At 55.8% G+C, this 18,688-nt stretch overlaps 1 protein-coding gene across 1 annotated transcript in view; it reads right to left on the bottom strand.

Annotated features, from left to right (window-relative positions):
* Positions 1-264: 264 nt before the first annotated feature.
* The window catches only part of SLC22A3 (solute carrier family 22 member 3), a 57,902-nt gene continuing 39,478 nt past the window's right edge, over positions 265-18,688 (bottom strand). The window contains exons 6-11 of the mRNA XM_028129849.2: positions 9,942-10,039; positions 9,611-9,825; positions 6,686-6,794; positions 5,857-5,969; positions 4,288-4,387; positions 265-459 (exon numbers count right to left, since the gene is read on the bottom strand). Coding sequence (XP_027985650.2) covers positions 399-459; positions 4,288-4,387; positions 5,857-5,969; positions 6,686-6,794; positions 9,611-9,825; positions 9,942-10,039 — 696 coding nt within the window. The 3' untranslated portion in view covers positions 265-398. The remainder of the gene's footprint in view (positions 460-4,287; positions 4,388-5,856; positions 5,970-6,685; positions 6,795-9,610; positions 9,826-9,941; positions 10,040-18,688) is intronic.

Raw genomic sequence — 18,688 nt, 5'->3', positions numbered from 1 at the left:
GCAGGCTCTATCCGGATGTCCCGTGTCTTCACTGTAGAGTCCCCGGATCGTAGAGTCTATCCTCCTAGGAACCCTCAGGACACGCGTTCCGGAGCCTGGGTTCCTGATGACCCGAGTTCTGTCCACGCTCCCCAGGCCCCTGGTTGCTCACCCCGTTCCTGGTGGAGCCGCTGTGAGCACTGGACGGGGCGTCTCGTCTGTAACCCATGGGCCGGAGACGTGTCCAGCATCCGGACTCACCTCCTCCAGCACCACGGACCGGCGCTCGGGGCTGGCCGGGTGCACGTCTTGTAAAGAGTCAAAGCAGCGGGGCTGCCCGGCCCGGGGCCGACGCCGGTGTCTGCGGGGCACGCCGCTCCCGCCTCGGCCCGCGCTGCTCCGTGGTCCCGGCGGGCGCCTCACAGGGGAGCTCCGGGGACCGGGGCTTTCTGCTTCCTGCCACACGTATAGGAGGGCGGGCTGCCGGACAGAGGAGAGAGGCCTTACCACAGGCTGAGCGGCCCGGCAGCAGGAAGCCTCGGGCCTCACTCAGCATCCCGGCTGGTTTACACACACACACACACACACACACACACACACACACACATACACACACACACATACACCACACACACACATACCACACACACACACACACACACCACACACACACATACCACACACACACACACACACACATATATACACACATACACACAAACCATACATACACACACACCATACATACACACACATACATACAAATACACACACATAGACACACATACACACATACACACATATACATGCACACACACATACACATGCACACACACACACACAGCTTCTCCTGAACACCCCGCTCAGAGCAGCGACAGGCCCCTCTCCAGGCCCCTTCCGCCCGCTTCCAGACCCTCGCGCACACATACGTCCTTCATGCATGTCCACGAGTGACGCGTGGGTTGGGAAGGAGTTGATGTGTGAGCAAAAGAGCAGCACGAGTGGCCTGGGGATGCCCTCCTTTCAGGAGGGAGGCGCCACCAGGTTTCAGCCCGTCGGTGCAAAGCGGCACGCAGACAGCGCCTCCCTCGTGAGACTGCAAATCTCACTTTTACGAAATGTTTCTCAAGGGCAGAGACGAGGCCTAGTTAATAATTTATCAAAATTTTGTTATGAAAAGTTACAAACATAGAAACAACGTGTGTGAGTTGAATTCCTGTTGCTCCACCTCTTCCCGTTCCTCTAGTGCTTGGCTGCTCATTTCCCCGGCACCCCACCCCGGTGCCCTGTGCTCCCCGGAACCCCACTTCTCCCTCTGGCTTCAGGCTGAGGTGAGGACTAACTGGGTAGGCGAGTCCTGACCCCAAATTCCCGCCTTCTCCGTTCTCCCCTGAGGAGTTTGAGCATCTGACCCCAGACGGGCGAGTCTTGAGGTCAGGAAATCGCCTACCGAGTTAGTCATTGGGGTGAAGCCGTTGGTAGAGGTGGAACTTTGGGGAGCAGAGGGCGTCGGGGTGGGGTGCAGGGAAAACGAGCATCCAAACACTATGGGAACAGGGGGAAGTGGAGCAGAAAATCAACCAGAAGAATGCCGTGCCCTCGGATCACTGGCTCCGAGGGGTCAGGGGGGAGGAGCCGCACCCAGCCTGGGTGGGGGTCCAGAAGCCCCCCATGCAGCCCCATGCCGCCGGCAGCCAGCACTAACCCCTGCCTCTGACCCTGGGATCCGGCTGGGGTGCTCTCCTGGGTACCCCAGCCCAACAGCCCTTCAGGCACATCCGCCCACGAGAGCTCCCCTCACGTCTGAGTAAGACAGTCCTGGTTCCGTCCCCACCGCGTCCCCTGCGTCATTGGAGCTCCCGGAATACCCTCCTTCCTCCCGATCTGCTAGCACTGCTGTGATGGGGGACGGGACTCGGCACCCCAACCCTGATCTGGCCCCGAACCCCGGTGGGAACCAAGAAATGGCCCGTGATGACAGAACTGGCAAAACTGTGTTCTACTTCCTGTTGAAGCAAGACCTTCCCGTGCGTGCGTGATGCTCCGGAGGGCTTCCCACGGTTTTCACACCGTTTAAGTTTCTCTTCCTAATTCTAGTTGACGACATGCTAGGGCTTGAGGGGCTCTGCCGCCCCCCCCAAACTCCACCCTGTAGCATCGCCCCAGGTGGAATGGCAGCAGAGCGGTGGGTGAGGACTAAGCCAGTGCTGTCACTCCCGACAGGCTAAGCCTCTGGGCTGCTTCGGGGACAAGCGCCCCACCCTCTGCCCGGCCAGTCCCGTCGGCAGTCAGCCCCGCGGACAGGCTGGGCCGCGGATTCGGGAAAGCTTTCCTTAGGAAGCTCTGGGACGGTCGGGCAACCTGAGTTTTCAAAACCGCACCAAGAAACAGGACGGAAGCCGGGCCGGCGGGGCTCGGTGGTTGAGCTACGAACCAGGAGGTCACAGTTAGATTCCTGGTCAGGGCACAGGCCCGGGTTGCGGGCTTGATCCCCAGTAGGAGGTGAGCAGGAGGCAGCTGGCCAATGATTCTCTCTCATCATTGATGTTTCTGTCTCTCTCTCCCTCTCCCTTCCTCTCCGAAATCAATAAAATATATTTAAAAAGAAGAAGAAGGACCAGGACAATGAAATCCCCGCATACGTTTTCCGGGTCTGGTCAAGTACTCACGAGACACGTAGCAGTGCGTGCCTACCTCAGGGGAGGGGCGGTACCTCATTAAAAGAGAGGGTGAAGGGGTACATTTCCAGTTCTACCATGGGGATCCTCGCTATTTAAAACTTCATAATGAAGTAGAATACAGCATGAAATAATAAACCTGCACAAACAGCCGAGCGCCCCTGGGCCGCGGAGAGCACCGACCCCAGGCCCCGCCCACAGAACCCTCTCTGAGCATCGACTTCCTCGTCCACAGGAAAGTGAGGATGGTTTGGCCTGAATCGTTGGGTTTTAAATAAAATGACCCATGTGAAGCCATCAATCGCATCGGCACCTAAAAATGGGCACCTACTCTCTTCCCAGCGTACAAGTGAAAAAAACTGCCATGAGGTGACTAACATTTCATTGTTTCGATAAATATTTTTGATATATTTATTTAAAATTTAGAGACCCAAACCCCTAATTTCCAGGTCATTCTTTAGAAGAAGAGTGATTTTTATTTTTAAAATTAGCTGTTAAGTTACTTTTAAAATTTACACAAATAATACAAGACAACGCGTTGTAACTTTTTTTAAAAACCCAACAATAAGGAAGTCTATAGAGTATAGGAGGAATGTCTTCCCTCCTGTATCCCTCTCCCAGCCGTCTCTAGCTCCACGGGGGATATAATATTATTTAGATATTTTCCTACACACTGTCATAGTCATAGCCTCCCTTCCTTTCTATTCTGAAAGATTTCAAACAGAGAACGTTAGAACTGTGTAATGTGAATTTTTGTTAGTCTAACACAAATACATTTCACATTGGTAGACTGGGTGGATAATAACTCCCTGTACACCATTTAGACGCCCTTCTCCAAAACTAAACTGTTCTCTCTCATTCCCTTATTTATTTTTAAAATTTTTATTTGTCAACTACACTTTATATTCAATGTTATTTTGTATTAGTTTTAGATGTACAGCATAATGGTTAGATAACCATATACCGATATTTCTAGTGTTTCCCCTGATATTTCTAGTACCTCTACTTCTATCTGTCCACCTATCTCTATCATCAATCATCTATATGTCTATCTATTATCTATCACCTATCTACCTATCAATGATCTATCTATCTATCTTCCCACCACCCTACAGATAGAAATTTCTATTGGTTTTATCTTTAATAAACACTATACCATGTTGTTTGGTGACTTTTCACTTGGTAATCAGTCTTGAAAATCTTCCCAAGCCATTCCATGTAGATCTACCTTAATTCTTTTAATCTCTATGAATATATGAATATATATGAACATACTATGAATATATCATTTTTATAGTCATTTGTCTATTGTTGCACAGTTATGTTATTTCTACTTTGTCAAGTCATCACTCCCTCTCCTTTAGATTGCTTCTGAATTTTAACACCTTCCTCGGAAATTCCCTCTCCATAGCCACCTTTTAGAAATAACACATATTCCCCCAAAGCTTGGGTTGTTTGTTGTTGTTGTTTTACACTTACCGTTGACAACTGCTTTTCACTTTTGCTTAGGCTGTGAGACAGGGATTGTGTTATTTTCCCCGCGGGTGTCCAGCTGTCTCAGCACATCCGTTCCTGGGGGGCGGACACGCCGCCTTACCGGGGTTGAGGACGCGCTGAATGGCATACGTACCTGCCCAGCTTCTCCACGTCGTCCACCGTCTCTGGCAAGGCAATGCCCTTGGTTTCAGGCAGAAGCATCACGAGGCCGCCGCACACTGAGGCCAGGACACCTGTGGGCAGGGGAAGGCATCACCACCGGGCCGCACGCCGCCCCGCGCCCCTCAGCTCGGCCCCCCGGGAAGCAGTGTGCTCACTGCCTCCACTGGCCCCGGCTGCGGCCCCCGGTGACCCTCACCAGCTCTGCAGCTCTCCTTTGCCACCCTTTCTTTACCCCCCCTCCCCGACCGCCCCCCGTGCAGCCCCAGTGCCCCTGTACTCTTGGTGGGCGTTGGTTCACTCACCCACGGACAATGACTTATTGAGCACCATCCTCTCCTATTTTCTACACATCTATCCTCGCAGGAGCTGGCGAATGTCTGCCAACCGGCTCCCCAGCAAAGCAAGCCCTGATTTATGGCGTCTGCCCATTTCCGCGATGTAAATACTCCCCCAGGACAGTGCACACTTCCGATGCCACATCGCTGACTGAGGCCCTGGGGCGCGACGTGCAGTAGCACACGGCTCTATAGGATTTCTACCATGAAGATACAAAGACATGAAAAGCCTCAGGAACACAGAAACTAGAGGAAATGCAAATGAGTTAGGAGCCGATGAGGGGTATTCGTTGCCCTGTCTTTTGCATGTTGTAGGCACTTCAATTATCAATCCTGGCTGTGCTGGACAGCTGGCTCTCCCTGCGAAGGCAGGGCCTGCGTTCCAGCACCCCCAGTGCCCGGCTCCCCCAGCGCGCACTGCAGGCCCGGCCACTGCCCGAATGCTGGGCTCCGAGACCGCTCGTCTCGGTTGAACCACGTGGCTACAGCCTCGACGCTGAGCTTGAGGGTCAGATCCCAGGAAATATTTGCAACTGCTTCTACTGACTTCACTGGCACCCAATGGGTAGAAGCTGACGTCGCTGTCCCTGGCACTGCTGGGGGTTTCTTTACTCAGCACGTGTCCGCAGGGACCCAGCATGGTCAGGGCAATGGAAGCTGCTGAGCAAAAGGAAGGGGAGGCGGGGAAGTTGGGTGAGGGTCCTCTCTCGCTGAGGAGGGAGGAGGAGGTAAGTCCCTGGGGTGACTTACTCCCAGATCCGCTCCTCCACCCCCAGTCTGTGATTCTGCCCCCTCAGGATTCTACAAAGATTGGGGCAGGAAGGAGGCTGTGATCTTGGGGGCCATCAAGGAGGTGATGGTAGATGCGTGCGGGACCTGGGTCCTCTGCTCCTTCGGCGTCGCATGCTTAGCATCCGAGCAAATGAAGACACGACATTGCCCGATACAGAACATTTAACAACGGGACTGGTTTTTGGGGTTCTTCGAGACAGACCGTAGGTCCCATTTGGTCTCAGGAAAAGGACTGGTCTTTAATTACTCCCAATACCATAAAAGAGTTCTATTGTATTTGATTTTAACTCAGAACCTAAACAAAGAAAGAGCTCCAGATGGGCTCCTCGAAACCCCAACCGTCGGTCGTCATAAAAAGGTCAAGTGCACGTCATGCCAGACAGCCCGCCGGCGCAGACGGCGCGGCGTCTCACCGAAGATGATGAGCGGCAGCTCCAGCCAGACGGCCGCCAGGCGGAAGAGCAGGAAGGGCGCGATGATGCCCCCGAAGTCGCACAGCCCGGAGCAGAGCGAAACGCCGAAGTTCCTGCGGATGAAAAACGGTTTCAAGTGAAAAACGCTGGACTAAATTCAAGAGGCGCAAAATACACAGATACTAGCTAAGGCGCTGCAACGGTGTCTTGCATTTCTGTGCTTTGAACTTTGAAAACTACGGCTCTCTATGCTCCAGGCAAACCCTTTCCATCTGACACCCCACCCCCCGCAGCTGGGTGAGCGCGGCGTGCGGGGCTGGGGTGGGGGAGCCTTCGGGGCTGGGGGGGCCACATCGTCCGCCAGCAGCCCGCCCACCGCCCGCCACCCACTGGACAGCGAGCTGCGCCAGGCACCCCCCCCCCCCAGGGCAGGAGCGGCACACCATGGCTTTTCCTCCCGCAGCCGCTGGCTGCTCCCGACACAAGACGTGGGAGGGGTCAGAATGGAGGTGGTGGCCTTAAACCGTGAGGCCGGGAAAGGCAGATCAACCCCCAGGGTGCGACCAGGTTCCTCTGGTCCCAGTCTGGCGCCTTCCCACGCACCCACGGCTGTGCGCGAAGACACGGGGTGAGAAGTGCTTCAGCCACAAAACGTGGGCGCCAGCACTGCAGGAAGCAGCCACAGCTCGGAGCAGGCCATCCTGGTGGCTGAGGGGGGCCAGGTTCATGGAGCAGCGCGCTAAGGAAACTACGTCATGGCTTAGAAGTCACCGCCAAACCCGTGGCCGCAGAGCGACGCGGGAGAAACCGTGACGCGCGTCGGGGTTACCGTAACGTCGTTGGGTACAGCTCCGAGTTGACCAAGTAGACGATCTCGAAGGCCATGGTGATGCCCAGCCTCCCCAGCGTGGCCACCGTGGTCCGCAGCCAGGGCGTCCCTGCAGACGGGCGGGAGGCCGCGTGAGGGCCGTGCTCTCGGGCAGGTCACGAAACAGTGGGCGGCGTGCGCTTCCTGTGCTCGCAGCCCGGAGCCCTTGCTAATTCTCAGCACAAATGATCGATACCTTCTGGGACCGGAGCCGAATGTCAGCAGCCATCCCACACCCAGGGTGCCGGCTGCCCTTTCGGTGCCGCGGGCTTTCCTGTGGACACGATCGGAGAACCACTTGCTGGGCAGCCACCACGCTGAAAACGAGGCTCCGAGCGGCGTCTGCCCGAGAGGACCCCGCACACGGCCTTGGTCCGGAGGCAGCGCCCACGTGCGCCCTTTTCTGCTCGGACCCCTTAGTGATGACAACAGACCGGCGACCCCGCACCAGGATGCCCTTGGTTCCGGGAGCCCAGCAAGGCCTCGAGGGCTGGTCCTGGGAGAGGGGCATCGACGCCGCGCCTTGTCACTGGGTTTGTCACCGTTGTCTTCCTCACCCCCAGTCTCGCTACTCTCCCCGAGAAATTACCCGGAAGAGCCAGGTTCTCAGGACTAGTTGGTTTGTCACTGACAAATACAGCGCACGATTCTAGGGCTCCTCTGGCTACGAGGAAACTGGTGAGAAACGCGTGTTCTCTACTAGTGAAGAGCAGTCAACAAATAAAAAAACGCTAAACCAGCCCTAGCCAGTTTGGCTCAGTGGATAGGGCATCGGCCTGTGGACTGAAGGGTCCTGGGTTCGCTTCCGGTCAAGGGCACAGGCCCGGGTTGCGGGCTCGATCTGCAGTAGGGGGCATGCAGGAGGCAGCCAATCAATGGTTCCCTCTCATCACTGATGCTTCTCTCTCTCCCTCGCCCTTCTTTTCTGGAATCAATAAAACACATGTTTTTTTAAAAGCTAAACCCACTACATAAAGCAGTTGTCTAGAGGGCACGCAGAGGAAAGGATGGCCAGGAACCCAGGCCATGGCTGGGAGGCCCGGTTCACTGGGTTTAGATGGCGCCCTGGCCGGCTGCCGGGTGCACTGGGCGCTTCCCCCGGAGGGGGTGGGGGCGGGGGGGGGCAGTCACCGGAGCTCTCGCACTGAGGCCGTCGGCGTCGTGCTGCGTGCTGGCCGCTCTGCCCGGCACAGAGCGCTGGGACATGCGTTTTACCAGGCTCGGGCTTTTCATGGGAGCCTGGGGCCTGGGAAGCGCATTCCGCCCCTTCCCTCGCTGAGCAGGTGGGGCGCTGCCAGGTCCCGGGAACGGAATGCGGGAGCCGCTGCCCAGACTCCCTGGGCCCCGCCCGGCCGGGCAGCCACCCACTGCTCTCAGGCTGCGAGGAAGAATGTGCCCGCGGACCTGGAAAGAACCTGATTATCCGAGCTAGGCTTTAAACTCTAGGCGTCTCCTACTGAATCAGATGGCGCTATAAATGAGTCCCATTGACAACTTCAATGCAAATTAGGTTTACAATCAGAATGGGACCCTGTTTGGAAACAGGGACTTTGCAGATGTAACAGTGAAGACAGAGACGCCGAGAGAAGGTCGTGTGCAGATGGAGGCAGAGACGGGACCCATGTCAGGCTACGCTGGCCAGCGCCTGAGCCGCCTGAGCCGGGAGAGAGGCGGGGACCAGGCTCCCCCGGAACCTCCGGCAGAACGACCCACCGGCAACACGGGAGCTGGAGAGGAGGGGGGCCCCTCCCCTGGAGCCTCGGGAGCCTGGCCCGCCGCCCCTCCGTCCAGGCTCCAGGACGGGAGAGTCATTTCTGGGCTGTGGGAGTTACTGCACCCCGGGAACGCATCCGCTCCGGACGGGGAATGTGCCGGGCACTCCTGTGGTCGCCAGCCAGTCCAGTGACGCAGGACGTTCCCTCTCCTCGTCCTTCTGCTCTGACGCGGGCGGCTCTGTAACTGTGCTCACAGGGTGTCCGTCTGGTGCGTGGGGACTCACGCACCCCCATGCGATCACTAACCCCCTCCGTGGAGGTCTGGGCTGCTTTGACTCCCACCGCATTGTCCAGTCTCTCCCGGTCCCCCGGGGACACAAAGGTCGCCCGGGAGTCCAGTCTGCCACCCACCCCCGCCCCCCCAAACACAGACGTGTCAGGCTTGCTCGCACTCGGACACTCCCCAGAGAGGGACGCTCCTCTGTCCAGCGCTGCGGGGCTCCAGGGCAGAGGTCACCTGGGCGGGGTCACCTGGGCGTTTGGAGACACCTGCAACCTCTTCACCCGTCATCAATTCCCGGAAGGTTTAGCCCTGAACCGTCCCTGAGGTCACGCTCTCCCCTCCAGGCCCGACTGCCACCCCCTTCATCCGTGCTCTCAGTATCCCCCACGTGTCCTTGTCCAAACTGCTGTGGCTACAGGAGGCCACCCCTCCTCTCCCTCCTCCCCCAGAGCCCACAGGACCAGACACAGGCTTGTCAAAGGTGATCGAAGGTAAACGACAGCCCTGGCCGGTGTGCTCAGTGGTTAGAGCATCGGCCTTCACACCGAAGGGTCACAGGTTTGATTCCCAGTCAAGGGCCTGTGCCTGGGCTGCAGGTTCAATCCCTGGCTCTGGTCGGGGTGTGTGTGGATCAATGGCTCTCCACCCCCCCCTTCTACTCTCTCTAAACATCAATGGGAAAAATATCCTTGGGTGAAGATTAACCAAAAGGAAAAAACAGTGACTAAGCAGGAAATCAGTGACTAAGCAGAAAATCGTGACGTCACGGAAGTGCACCCCGTACCAAGACGCTGATGCGGTGGACAAGAGCGTCTCCCTTCGGGATTGTTTCTGATTTGCGATGGTTTTCACGTTCTTGGCCGCCAGCTGGACTTGGGAGACACTGACCTTCCGGTAAGAACGCCGTGACCAGGCACGCCGCTCCGGCCAGGACGTTGCTGGCTGCGAAGGGGAGACGGCGTCCGAAACGCTCGATGGTCAGCAGGATGAGGAGGGCGGCCGGCAGCTCCACCACCCCGGAGATGAAGAAGTCCAAGTAGAGGTTGCCGCCCACGATGCCCAGGCGCATGACCAGGCCCTGGTACACCACCGCGCTGGTGAACCTGCGGCGACACCGGGAGGCGGGGAGAGAGCGAGTGAGGGCGGCGCCCGCCCCGCGGAAGGAGGGGTGCGTGTAAATTTGACACAGGCGTTTGGATCCATCACAAGTCAAACTTACCAAGCAAACATAAGAATAAGGGTGCACCGCCTCATTTGGGGAGTTCTCACCAGATCTAAAAAGGATGGGTTACTAACTTCCTCGTCCGTGACAGTGATCTACACAAGAGAAGCAGAGTTCAGTGGCAGCAGACAGCAAGTACACCTGCACATCACAGATCTGTCATTGGCCAGGGCCACAGCTCCCGAACCGAGGAGCCGCCCGGGCTGACCCGGGCCTTGCACTATCACATCTTAAAACCCGAGGTCCTCTAGGCCAGTGGTCGGCAAACTCATTAGTCCACAGAGCCAAACATCAACAGTACAACGATTGAAATTTCTTCTGAGAGCCAAATTTTTAAACTTAAACTTCTTCTAACGCCACTTCTTCAAAGTAGACTCGCCCAGGCCGTGGTATTTTGTGGAAGAGCCACACTCAAGGGGCCAAAGAGCCGTGTGTGGCTCGCGAGCCGCAGTTTGCCGACTACGGCTCTAGGGAAACTCACAGAGGTGTGGTTGCTACGCTGAGAATCCAGTCTTAGCTGACACCAGCAGTGCTGTGTGCTAAGATGCTTTGAGCAAACAGGAGACGAAAGGGGTGTTCGTAAGTCAAATACAGCGGTGCGTTCATTAACATTAAATTGAAGAAAATGAGCATAAAAGTGGTCAAAGCAGGTGGGAACCAAACAAGTGTTTCTTCATCTATTAAAGCCTAGAACTTTACGCTGACAAATAAGCTAGAGTGACGTGAAGTGTAAGGGCGAGCGTGGCACCAGAGGTGCCCTTTTGTTTCTGTCTGTCTAGCATCTTTCTGATTCAGAAAAGTTCAGCTCATCCCTTCTTTGGCCACCCAAGAAGCTGGTCTTTTCTTTGATGCAATGAACAAGATGGCTGTCTGCCCCCCATGCGTAAGGCGCGCTAAAACAAAGCTCAACAGCAGCCCCTCCAGAACCACAGCTGCTTCCGAAGGAGCCAGAACCCAACCCCCTGAGGGACCAGGTTTCACATTTCCACGAGCTCGCAGATTCTGCAACTTCTGCTCTGAGCGCCCTTAGGCCTCCCGGTCCCCATGTCCCCCCACGGGGAGGCCTTTCCCAGCCTCAGGTAGGACCAACGACTCCAGCCTGTGCCCGACTCGCCAGACCTGACCTTGCACCTGCCACACGTGCTCTGCAGGCCCACCTCCCTCCCTCCCTCCGTGAGCCCAGCGCCTGGTGTTCAGCCAAAGTCCGGGCGATGGCTGAAGGTTGAAACAACAGGGCGAGGGCCCCGGCCATGTCTGGACCCTGCTGTCTGCCCAACTCAACTCCAGATCTGGCCCAGACTGAGTGGAAATCGGGGCAAATCCCCCCAAGTCTTTGAGCCCAAAGTCCCTCTCCCAGCAGTCACGGGAATTTGAGTCAATTCACACCGAGAGGGAAGTGGCCTGTTCTAAAGATCATACTCCACGGACGGTCAACCAAAGGTTAACGCCTCCTGCCTATGCTCGCTCCAGGGAAGGCAAACACACCCACAAGAGACCGAAAACGCCTTCAGATCGCTTTGCTTTCCTGAGTCTTTCCAAATATGGCGTTTCTTCTCCACCAAGACACGCACTTGCCACATGTTAACATCTCTTTAATTGGGACATGGCCTACAACTGAGCTGAGAAGAAAGCAATGTGTCACAGTTTAATAGCACGTTTTTCTCTTATTTATATGATGATGACATGTCTTAAAATCAACAGAGTCTTAGAGTCAGTGAAACAGTAACAGCTTCCATGACCCTGTGGGGAAAGACTGCCCGTTGACTGTACCATCCACTCTTCCCTTCTCCCTTCTGAAAACAGAAGCCCCCGGATGTTAGCTGGGCGCACGGCTGCCCGGCTGCTGGCCTCTCTTTCACTAGCGGTGGCCCGGGGACCCGGACCTCAGCACTGAGGTGGGAGCCACGGGCACAAGTTCTGGGTCCCGTGCTTTCCAAAGGAAAGGGCTTGCCCCTCCCTCTCCGCCTTCCCCTTCCTCACGGACAGAAGAAGAGGATGCTGGTGGGCCTGCCTCAGCCATGGGCCCTACCACCGGTGATGGGGAAACAAGGAATGGGCCCGGGCCCCGGAGGTCTCACCGAACTGGGCCGCCCTCCTGAGCTGGGCTGCTCGCTCTGGGTGCGCACGTTCACACTTTCTCTCTTCTGTCGCTATGGTTTCCGGGTCTCTGTTCCCGCTGCAAGTCGACCCGCCCCTCACCTAACACAGTGCCTGCTAAGAAGCTCAGGGGATCGGTGAGGAAGTGGTGGGCTCGGCTACCTCTCAGCAGCCCCACCCAGGAGAGAGCCAGGGTAACGACGAAGCCGCCTGCTGGCAGAGTGGAGAGGAGGAACCACGGCTTGAGGTTGAGACCGTGTCTGGCCGGCTCAGCGCCCTCCCGTGACATGAGCGTTCTGGATGCGTGACCAGGAAAGGTGCTTATTGTCCAAGTCCGATTCCGTTGGTTTTCCGCCACGTGTTGCCAAAAGCAGAACTACCTGGAGAACTTAGTCCAGAGCAATGCTTAACCCACCAAATATTTTAGGCAAAGTGACTTTGTATGGGGTAAAACAATGGCTTCGGGACTCTCATTCGTTCTGTAAAAAATATTCGGGATGGGTCTTCATGTCAAACTTGGAAGATTTAAAAGCACGCAGTCACGTGATCGCGGCTCTCCCCTGAAAGCACAGGTCGGATGCCTACGGTCCATCCTCCCCCAAGAGAACGTGAAGAGCCGAAAAACGTGAAGGTCATCGAGACGGTAAAACCAGGCTCGCCTGCCGGTGAGCGCGAGGATTAACAGTCCTGCCGAGCAGTCGAGAATCCGGCCAGTTGAGGAACACATCCAGCTGGTCTTCGGTTCCCCAGCAGTGACGCACACACCCTGAAACACAACCCACTTTCTGGGTGTCCCAAGACCTTGGAAGCCAGAAGCCTGGCATCCGGCCAGGAACCACTTGGCAGCTCCAGTGCCGGCGGCCGCAGTGGTAACCCCTCGCCACCGCAGCTCGATATTCTGAGAGGGACCGCGCTTCCTTTCTGTCGCCAAAGGGTCGCCAAATTTCACCTCGTCTACGTCAGACACACAGAAAGTAGAAATGCTACATCGAGTTATTAAGAATCCTTTTTAAATTCACTTTACCGAGACGCAATTTACACGCAATAGAATTCAGCAGTTTTAAGTGTTCACTTGAAGGAGCTTGGCAAACGTGTAGAGTTGTGTAACCCCCGCCAGCCTCGTGACATGGACCATTTCCAGAACCCCAAAGAGTCTCCTCCTGGCTCTTGGCGGGCGACCCTCTCCCCGCACCCCCAGCCCCGGCGACCCCTCCTCTGCTCTCTACCATCACAGCGTGGCTTTTCTAGAATGCCACACAAAGGCACCCGTACGGCAAGCTGTCCTTGGGCCCGAGCACGGCAGTGCATCGTGTCACACATTTACGCCACCGGAGTGGTGCGTGCCCACTTCAAATTGGAGCAAAGGAAGATGGGGGATGCTCTGGGTAGTATTTGTGTGTTTGGAGGCTGGTTGCCTAGTAACGCCCCTGTCCAACACGGCCTTGCTCCGGGCTCCAGGCACACGCTGGCTCCCCTTCCTGATTCACTGAGCTGACTCCTGCTTGCTCGGCCGGTGTCCGAACAGCCTTCATTCTGCCAGGACTTTGTCTGATGTCAGCAGTGATGTCCCCGTGCTAACCGAGCGCTTCACTCCTCTCCCCTCGACCCATGCCGCTGTTTACGCGTCCTCCCAGCGCCTTTCTGAATCATTGCTCCAAGTTGACATTTTAATTAAAATCGCCAAGGAAGAGAAAGACGCTGCAAACGGCGATCTGTCACAGCGGGGTGCTCCTGAGGGGGCAGGGTTCTGGTGACAAAGGACAACCCACTGAGGTCAGGCCAGAGACATGCTGTTCCCCTCAGAACATTTCCTCTTTTTTACTTAAAAAATATTCTATTGAATTTATTGGGGTGGCACTGGTGAATAGGGTTATGCAGGTTCAGTACACAATTCTATCACACATCGTCTGCATATTGGACTGTGTGTTCACTCCCTGAGCCCCAAGTCGAGTCCCCTCCGTCACCGTTGACCCTCTCTGCATGCTCTCCTACCTGCCCCACCCCCTTCCTCTGGTAACCGCCACCTTGCTGTCTGTGTCTTTGAGTTTGGGGGTTCTTTTGGTTAATCCCTTCACCTTTTTCACCCAGCCTCCCCCCCCCCCCCACAGCTGTCAGTCTGTTCTCTGTATCTATGAGTCTGTTTCTTAACTCTATGAGCCTCCGTTCGCTCCCTGCAGTAGAATTTCGGCGATCACCAGCGGCTAAGAGGGAAGAATCCGGGGGCCTGCCCGGGCAGGGAGAGGACAGGGCAGGGGCTGCATGGCCGGCCCGCCGTTTCCCGGGGCTGTTCTCACCCCGCGGGTTTTCCACCCGTTCCACGTTCCACAGGGAAAGGTGAAGGCTGCTGCGGGGGACGTGTCCGTTCCCGGTCTCACCGGTAGTTCAGTTCCTTCCCCACTCCCCCCCCCAGCCTCTGCTCCCTAGAAGTTTCGAATCTCTGAGAATTGTGTGGCAATGACATGTCACGTGGGATTTGGGGCCCACTGGCTTGGAGGAGCAGGGGCTCCCTGGGGTTAGACTACCAGGGACTTCCATACAAGCGTGGGGGGTGGAGACGGGGCCGGGCCAGGAGCGCACGGGACTGGGGTGCACCGTGTCCCCACCTCCTCCTCCTGGTCGGCCCCTCAGTCAGGCAGGAGCCCGCACCCACAGGCCCAGCAGCGGGCACTGGGCACCGCCGCGCTCTGGCCAGCTTCTGGGTGGCAATAGTGCCGCCTGTCACCCATAAAAGAGAACTCGCCAAATTACCCATGGTGCCTTGGGAACTTTTACAAACCTCTTTATACTTTAACACCAGAATAGACATAATGTTTGTCATGTAAGAGCTCAGATGATAAAGAAGTAGCCAGCCCTAGCCAGCGTGGCTCCGTGGATAGAGCGTCGGCCTGTGGACTGAAGGATCACAGGTTCGATTTCGGTCAAGGGCATATGGCTGGGTTGCAGGCACATCCCCAGTAGAGGGCGTGCAAGAGGCAGCCGATCAATGATTCTCTCTCATCATTTATGTTTCTATCTCTCTCTCTCTCTCCCTCTCCCTTCCTCTCTGAAATAAATAAAAATATATTTAAAAAAGAGAAGCAGCCATATCAAAATGATCATGAGTGTCTGATGCTTAGTAAGTGGTTAAAAGTAAACCCTGGCACCCAGGTTAGTGTTGTCCAAGCAAAATATAACGTGAGCCACTCACATGTTAAATTTTCCAGAATTTAAAAAATAGGTTAAAAGGTGTGCTAAATTAATTTTAATATGTTCCATTTAATCCAATCTATCCAAAATATTATCATGTCAACATGTGATCCACATGGCATTATTGCTACGATGGGTTCCATGCTTACGTCACACGGAGCCTTTGAAAACTCCTATGTGGTTGGCACAGCTCAGCTCCCAGGAGCCACAGCTCAGGGCTGCGGGGTGGCACGCGGCTGCTGCATTGTCAGAGCGGGTGGCATGACCTCGGGCCCAGCCAGCTCCTTCGTTAGGAGAGATCTCTGCAGAGAGGACTTTTACTCCATCCCTGGGCGCCGGCCTGCGGGCACCCTGCCCCGCCCCCTCCCCACCAGGCACGCTGCCCAGGGCAGCACAAGGCCTCCATCGGGGGTCCCAGGAGGGAAGCCTCAATACTAGCAAAGGTCAGCGGTGGCAGCTGGGGGTCACGTGTTGGAACATTTATTTCTTAAAAACAAACCTGAAAGGGTTTGGGGAGAGGTTAACATAGAAGAAAAAGGAACACGAGCTCTGAGTTCTAAAACTCTCAGCCTAGCCCTCCTGGCATGGCTCAGTGGTTGAGCATCAACCTATGAACCAGGAGGTCAAGGGCACAGGCCCGGGTTGCAGGCTCAATCTGGAGTAGGGGGCGTGCAGGAGGCAGCCGATCAATGATTCTCTCTTTGTTGTTTCTATCTCTTTCTCTCCCTCTCCCTTCCTCTCTGAAATCAATAAAAATGTATTTTTAAAAAAACAAACAAAATAAAATAAAACTCTCAGCCCACAGACTCGGAACTTGGGGGAAACATGAAAATTTGCTGCGAATGGATTGGAGTCGACGCATCCCGAACTCCCGAGAGCGCTGAGCGGTGCCAGTGCTCATTGGCGACACAGAGAAGCTCTGGCCATCCAATCTGAGGGGCGCCCAGGCCTCACACACAGAGCCATGGTCAACCCACAGCCTGCGGGTCTGTGGGCAGCGCGCAGACCTCACCAGTGAGACGGGGCTTTTTGACGAGGGAGCAAAAGCGAGAGCAAGTGAGTGACAGCCAGTAGTCTGTCCCCCCACACATACACTGAGTGGCCAGATTATTATGATCTCTGAACGCATAATAATCTGGCCACTCCGTGTATATCCTATATAATAAAAGGCTAATATGCAAATTGTCCCCTCGACCAGGAGTTCAACCAGCAGGCAGGCTGGCCAACCGCCCATGTCCCCTCCCACTGGCAAGGCTGGCTGGACCCCACCCATGCACGAGTTCATGCACCGGGCCTCTATATATATATATATATATATATATATATACACACACACACACACACACACACACTGAGTGGCCAGATTATTATTAAGTGTTCAGAGATCATCATAATCTGGCCACTCAGTGTAAACACCAAAACTGCCTACAGATAGGCCCCGCTTTTGGAAGCCGCCGCGCGCCACTGCGCTTCTAAGACCCCCATCAGGGCCTGTTTCGTGAACCTACGGCAATCCGAAGAGGATTTTCACTTTTATGAGAAAAGGTGAAAACAGCGATCGGTGTGTTTTGCACGAGTCATTGCAGAGGCAGCAGCACCCGCAGTGAGGGAGGGGGGCCCCCACGCTCCTTCCCGGGACCTCACTCAGCACCTCGGCCTCGGCCTCCGGAGCTTGGCTGTGTGAGCATCTGCGCTGTGTCTCCTTCACTCTGTGCACCGTCAGCAAGATGGGTCCCAAGGTAATTGCTTCTTCCTGACACCCTTCCGGCTTAAGAAAGGTCTCACGGCTTTGGCGAGTGTTCAGATCGTGGGAACCTGCCCTCCACCCATCAAACCCTTAGCACCAGTCGCTGCAGTCTCCCGGAGGTGTCACCCCCCCCCCCAGCCGGCCTTCTCCTCGGGGCGGGAATGTTTGCCTCCAGGTCGGCCAGCTCCGCCTCTTCCAGGCAGCCAGGTGCCCGCAGGATTCCAGTAACAGGCACCTAACTTCCCCAGGGACGCCCACAGTGTCTTTCCGCCTGGCCCGGCAGCGTTGGCAGCCCTTTCTGGGCAGGCCAAGGTCAGCCAGGGGCACCCCAGGCCTCTCACACCGGTGCCAGGGCCACGCGAGGGCGAGTCCTGGGCAGCATCTCCTAGAGCAGGCAGGCTGGGGCCGCTGCCTCCTGCGTTCCTGCCCCTCTTCTCTTTCCCATCAGCAAATGGCCGTGGTCCCTGCACAGCCCGGCCTCCTCATTGGCTGGGCTCTGGGGCATCTAGCTTCCCGGGGTGTCTGTCTAAACCCTGCTCTGAGCTGGCCCCCGATGCTGGCCGGGCCATGGAGCGTCCGGGCTGCCTTGAGGGGGCTCATGTCCACGGGCCCTGCCATTTCTGTCCCCGGGCACCGTCTTCCTTCTGCTCCCAGCACCCGAGGTGTGACCTCTGACTGGGAAACGGGTCTTCATTTATTTTTCCATACAAACTTTAATTTATTTACGCTTTGACCAAAGCATTATCCTACATAATAAAAGGGTAATATGCAAATTAACCATCACTCCGCTACACCCACGACTGGGCCGGCGGGAGGCGCGGGGGGCGGGGACTCAGGGTGGCCGATGAGGCCAGCGGGAGGCGCTCCAATCGGCGGGTGGCCAGAGCCAAGGCCTGGGTCCCAGGTGCCGGAGGAAAACTGGTGCCGGCAGCCAGGTGAAGGAAGGTCTATTGCACGAATCTTCATGCAGCGGGCTTCTAGCTTTTTTTAAAACCAGGTGTAAAGGCGAAACTTCTCTTTTGCAATCATCACTTGAACTGAAAAGCATTTATCTTCCCAAGTCAGTGTCTTGAAAACGGAAACCTGTATTCTTAATCATTTGTTCCCTTTAAAAGAGATCTGGGATGGGGCTCATGAGCACTGTTTACCAGATAGTTCTGGTTCCCACCCATTCCCGGGTGTGACAGGATTGCACTTCTGGTCCCCTGTGACGGGGCGGGGCCACCTCCCCGAATCCGCCAAGAGGTTGTGAGCATTTAGTTGCTGCAGCAAGACGCTGGGGCTCTGCCTGTTGGGCGGGGTCCGGGCAGTGGGGTGCAGACAGGAGGAGCCCCCCAGCCGTGTGGCACTGACAGGAGTCAGTCCTCTGCTGTTACACATACGCCCAGCTTATCCCGAGTGAGAAAAACTGGATTTCTCAGGTTTATTTTAAAACCCTCTGGCCCACACCTGTTTCTTGGTAGGAATGCTTTATGCTGAGTATGAAGGCTCTCTTTTGAAGTAATTGAACTAAGACTACTTGATTTAAATTTGGGAAAATTGCAATTTTTGTGATTTTGTCTGCTTCTTAGAATTAGTCAGTCCTTTGGGTGAGATCACACCAGTGAAACTCCTCCGAGAAAGTGAGGGCGAGGTCTCCTGCATTTAAAGCGAACAGGCACTAACACTTCACCACAGACCTGAGCCAGAAATAGGAACACCGGAGGCCGGCCGG

Source organism: Eptesicus fuscus, chromosome 10 (assembly GCF_027574615.1).
Source record: "Eptesicus fuscus isolate TK198812 chromosome 10, DD_ASM_mEF_20220401, whole genome shotgun sequence".
In the NCBI taxonomy this organism is placed as follows: Eukaryota; Metazoa; Chordata; class Mammalia; order Chiroptera; family Vespertilionidae; genus Eptesicus; species Eptesicus fuscus.
Note: the sequence above shows the minus strand (reverse complement) of the source record. Positions and strands in the feature narration are given on the sequence as shown.